This window comes from Cetorhinus maximus, chromosome 15, assembly GCF_964194155.1.
Source record: "Cetorhinus maximus chromosome 15, sCetMax3.hap1.1, whole genome shotgun sequence".
NCBI classification, from domain to species: Eukaryota; Metazoa; Chordata; class Chondrichthyes; order Lamniformes; family Cetorhinidae; genus Cetorhinus; species Cetorhinus maximus.
In genome coordinates, this window is record NC_135893.1 from 107,770,063 (window position 1) to 107,775,074 (window position 5,012).

General features: G+C 52.0%; 1 protein-coding gene across 1 annotated transcript in view; it reads right to left on the bottom strand.

The window, feature by feature from the left end:
* Nucleotides 1–1,434, bottom strand: part of gde1 (glycerophosphodiester phosphodiesterase 1) — a 23,992-nt gene extending 22,558 nt beyond the window's left edge. The window contains 3 exon segments of the mRNA XM_078559171.1: nucleotides 1,157–1,179; nucleotides 1,182–1,301; nucleotides 1,304–1,434. Of these exon segments, the coding sequence (XP_078415297.1) occupies nucleotides 1,157–1,179; nucleotides 1,182–1,301; nucleotides 1,304–1,409 (249 nt within the window). The 5' untranslated portion in view covers nucleotides 1,410–1,434.
* Nucleotides 1,435–5,012: the final 3,578 nt, after the last annotated feature.

Below are 5,012 nucleotides of genomic sequence, written 5' to 3' on the forward strand. Positions count from 1 at the left end.
TGTGTCAGAGACCCAGGTTGTATTGCGGGGGAGAGATTGGGGGGGGGGGGGAAGAGGATTGGTGGGGGGGAGAGATTGGGGGGGGGAGAGATTGGGGGAGGGGGGAGAGATTGGGTGGGGGGAGAGATTGGGGGGGGGAGAGATTGGGGGGGGGAGAGATTGGGGGGGGAGATTGGGGGGGGGAGAGATTGGGGGGGGGGAGAGATTGGGGGAAGAGGGGGAAGATTGGGGGGGGAGGAGGGGGGGAGAGATTGGGGGGGAGAGATTGGGGGGGGGAGAGATTGGGGGGGAGAGATTGGGGGGGGGAGAGATTGGGGGGGGAGAGATTGGGGGGGGAGAGATTGGGGGGGAGAGATTGGGGGGGGAGAGATTGGGGGGGGGGAGATTTGGGGGGGAGAGATTGGGGGGGAGGGGGAGATTGGGGGGGGGAGAGATTGGGGGGGGGAGAGATTGGGGGGGGGAGAGATTGGGGGGGGGGAGAGATTGGGGGGGAGAGATTGGGGGGGAGAGATTGGGGGGGAGAGATTGGGGGGGGAGAGATTGGGGGGGAGAGAGTGGGGAGGGGGAGAGATTGGGGGGGGAGATTGTGGGGGAGAGATTGTGGGAGAGGATTTGGGGGGGAGATTGGGGGGAGAGGGGGGGAGAGATTGGGGGGGGGGAGAGATTGGGGGGGGGAGAGATTGGGGGGGGGGAGAGATTGGGGGGGGAGATTGGGGGGGGGAGAGATTGGGGGGGGGAGAGATTGGGGGGGGAGAGATTGGGGGGAGATTGGGGGGGGGAGAGATTGGGGGGGGGAGATTGGGGGGGAAGTTGGGGAGATTGGGGGGGGGAGAGATTGGGGGGGAGAGATTGGGGGGAGAGATTGGGGGGGAGGATTGGGGGGGGGAGAGATTGGGGGGGGAGATTGGGGGGGGAGAGATTGGGGGGGAGAGATTGGGGGGAAAGGGGGGGGAGAGATTGGGGGGGGAGAGATTGGGGGGGTATAGGGGGAGAGATTGGGGGGGGGGGGGAGAGTTGGGGGGGGGGGGAGATTGGGGGGGAGAGTTTGGGGGGAGATTGGGAGGGGGGGGAGAGATTGGGGGGGGGAGAGATTTGGGGGAGAGATTGGGGGGGGAGATTGTGGGGGGGGATTGGGGATGAGGGGTTACAGACTCACCTTCCTGATGGCGCCCAGTGTGTCTCAGGAGCATCATATCCGCCGCCCCGATGGGCAATGATGGAGACAGCCCCACTGGGGCGCAGCACCTGCCGGGCAACCTCCCTGGGGACGGCCGGGTAGCGGAGCACCTGGGCAGCCAGGCCAGGCCCAGCAGCAGCAGCGGAAAATAGAGCGGGTGACACACACTCACCACCAGCAGCGCCACCAGAGCGAGAAGCAGCAGGAACCCGGCCACCACCGTCACATCCATCACCAGCAGCAGCGGCCTCCCCGCCGGCCCGCGCCGCCGCCGCCGCACCCCTGCACCGCCACCTCCCGCTCCCGCTCCCGCTCCGCAATGACAGCGGACAACCCACCCCCGGCCCGCGCCGCCTCACCGCCACCTCCGCAATGACAGCGGACAACCCACCCCCCCGCGCTCCCGGCGGCTCCGGCTCCACCCCCCTCTCCCGCGTCATCACGCAGCCTGACGTCAGACGCTGCGACAAAGGCCCAACCAACGGGGAGGGGGCGGGGCCTTCCATAGGGGGCGGGCCGGGGCGGGGGTCAGCGGGGGAGGGGGCGTGGTTAGTGGAGGGGAGAGAGGAGAGGGAGTTAGAGGGAGGGAGGGTTAGAGGGAAGAGGAGGAGTTAGAGGAGGAAGAAAGGGTTAGAGGGAGGGGATAGAGGAGGGGGGAGAGGGGATAGAGGAGCAGGGAGTTAGAGGAGAGAAGGGGTGGGGTTAGAGGAGAGATAGGAGGGTATAGGGGAGGGAATAGAGGGGAGCAGTTAGAGGAGGGAGAGAGGAGGGGGATAGAGGAGAGGTTAGAGGAGGGTGAGGGGACAGAGGATGGGTGGGCAGGGATAGAGGAGTGGAGGGCATAGAGGATGAGAGGAGGGGGAAGGAAGAGAAGGGTTGAGGTGGAAGGTTAGGGGAGAGGCATAGGGAAAGGGGGAGGGAGTGGAGAGGGGAGGGCAAAAGAAGGGAGGGAGTCTGATCGATATTTAATTTGAAAACACTCCTTTCACAGTGAAGCAGCATTTCACTTGCACTTCCCTCAATTTAGTCTACTGCATTCATTGCTCCTAATGCGGTCTCCTCTACATTGGAGAGACCAAACGCAGACTGGGTGACCGCTTTGCAGAACACCTTCGGTCTGTCCGCAAGCTTGACCCAGACCTCCCTGTCGCTTGCCATTTCAACACTCCACCCTGCTCTCATGCCCACATGTCTGTCCTTGGCCTGCTGCATTGTTCCCGTGAAGCTCAACGCAAACTGGAGGAACAGCACCTCGTCTTCCGACTAGGCACTTTACAGCCTTCCGGACTTAACACTGAGTTCAACAACTTTAGATCATGAACTCTCTCCTCCATCCCCACCCCCTTTCCGATCCCCCTTTTTCCAATCATTTATATATTTTTAAAATATATTTTTCTTTTCCCACCTATTTTTAAATCTATAATTTTATCTCCACTTTTTAGCCTATTTCAATCCCTTCCCCCCACCCACCCCCCCCACCCCCCACTAGGGCCATCTGCCACTTGTTTGTCCTGCTTTCTACCCTTAGTGTCACCATTAGCACATTCCTTGGCTAATATCCCCACGTCAACACCTCTTTGACCTTTTGTCTATGACATCTTTGGCAATCTCACCTATCACTGGCCCTCTATCCAGCTCTAACTGTCCTACCCCCCTCTACCAGTTTATATTTCACCACATTTCTATATTTCTTTAGTTCTGATGAAGAGTCATCCGGACTCGAAACGTTAACTGTGGTCCTCTCCGCAGATGCTGTCAGACCTGCTGAGTTTTTCCAGCTATTTTTGTTTTTGTTTTAATTTGATCCGGATAGGATTAGAAACGCTTGGAAACTTTGCAGAGATTATTGGAGACTTGCTTCTTATTCTTCCTGTTATGGGTCGATGATTACATACAGTCCACTCAATCACTTACCATAACACTAGAATGTTGCAAATTTTAATTAATCCACCGGCATAGTCTTTCACAATTTCATCAAACATTAAAGAACTACACAAAGCAAGACTCACAAATCCAACAGACATTTTCGTTAGCGAGTTTTCCTCTGCATAGTCTGTGCATATTCTGTGTAAAGACACTGGACTAAACCTCGGTCTGCGCTGATTCCCTAATGGTTTTACTACAGGAGTTCTCAGCCTTTTTGTTTGTGAAACCTCCCTCCCGTGCTATAAAAATTCCATGTAACCGCCATAACAAAAGTATATTTTCGGTATTATAATTAATTCTACAATTAAACGAAGAACTGGAGATACGCTGGGAAGATTTGTTCCTTGGTGCTGTACGATTCTCTGAAAGATGATCAATCGGTATTGTGCAGTCAGAATACAAATGGTATCATCCTTCAAACAGCTTAACTGGATCTAATCAACGGGCTTCATTTTTAGATTGAGTTTATTTCTAAATAATATATAATTTATGCAACGATTTGTTGAATTCTGGCCTGTTAAGGTCAGGACGTACACACTGTGGAGGATTCAGTTGTTATGTAACCCGGTCACTGAGCAATATTTATCATCTGCATGGTTTCAAATTCCTAAATGCACAGTTTTTTACGTACAAACCTGTGCTAGAAGCAGGAGATTGCGTTTGGCGGCATGATAATTTATTCACAGAAAATATAGCAAACAAGCAACGAATGTCTAATAAATGCCTTTGTAAACTTAACTACATCAATTTTATTCAGATAAACCGAGCACATTATGTGTATTAGTAATCCGCACCTTTAAAATGGTTACTAACTACCCTACAACTTTCAAATCTCCTTTCACATTTAAATAAATATTTAAATCACCGCGCTTTGCGGTAGCCTTTTAAGAATTTGGGATTCTGCTTCTCACACCTAACTTGCTGAAACATCAGACCAGCTGAACCGAACATCTCAACATTCAATGTTAATATGTGAAAACTAAACGAGATGATGCAAAAGTGAGGACAGATCGTTCAAGGAGGCATTTGTGGCAGAAAATTATAGTTTGTTTTCAGCCTGTCTCATTTTTAGCCAGGCATTAATACCCATAATAACCAGAAATGTCATGCCTTTTTTTAGACGAAATCTATTTTTACATCGGCTGCAGCTCCCAAGAGAGATCAAACAGATTGCACTTAAATGTCAAAATCAATACCCCTGACATGGTAATTATGTTTAAAGTCAGGGATCCCACTAGCATATTACACGGACTGACTAGAAATCATTCGAGGGCAATAGGCTAAGGTGGCGAATTAAAATGAAATGTGATGTAAACACAAAAACAATCATGAAGGTATGAATCCGAGTAAAAGTGATACATTCCGGAATTAATCAGGTTACAAGAGGGACATTCACTGCTCCCCAAAGTCTTTCTCACAACGTTACAAAATGTCGAAAGGGCTGTTCCTGATACATCTTCGTCTCTGCCATACACACGAACTAAAATCCGTTTGAGAACTTCATCCTTAACGGTGGGAGTTGTTAATCCTTTAAAGGTAATCGGTGCTTGGCAACTGCGTCATCGACAATAATACCCCAGTGATTATTGACTCGGAAGCAAGGGAAGCCAACATGAAATGATGTTAGAAACAATCTGAAGATTTGGCGGACTCCTTGAAAACTTGTCTCTTAATGGGCCACAGAGCCCTCCTGGTTCACTGGGTAAGGACACCAATCCCTGATCTGTGCTGATTCCATGGTGGTTTATTGGGTTGATTATTGGGGCAAAGCTGCCCAGCCCCGCTGCCGCTGAACGGAGAAGGACCCAGATGTAGAACCCACGCTATTCGACAAAACAGGAGCGAGGGGAATACCTTTGCTTACCTTAAACAAACTGGCTTCAGTTCTCTGGGAAATGCATTGCTATAG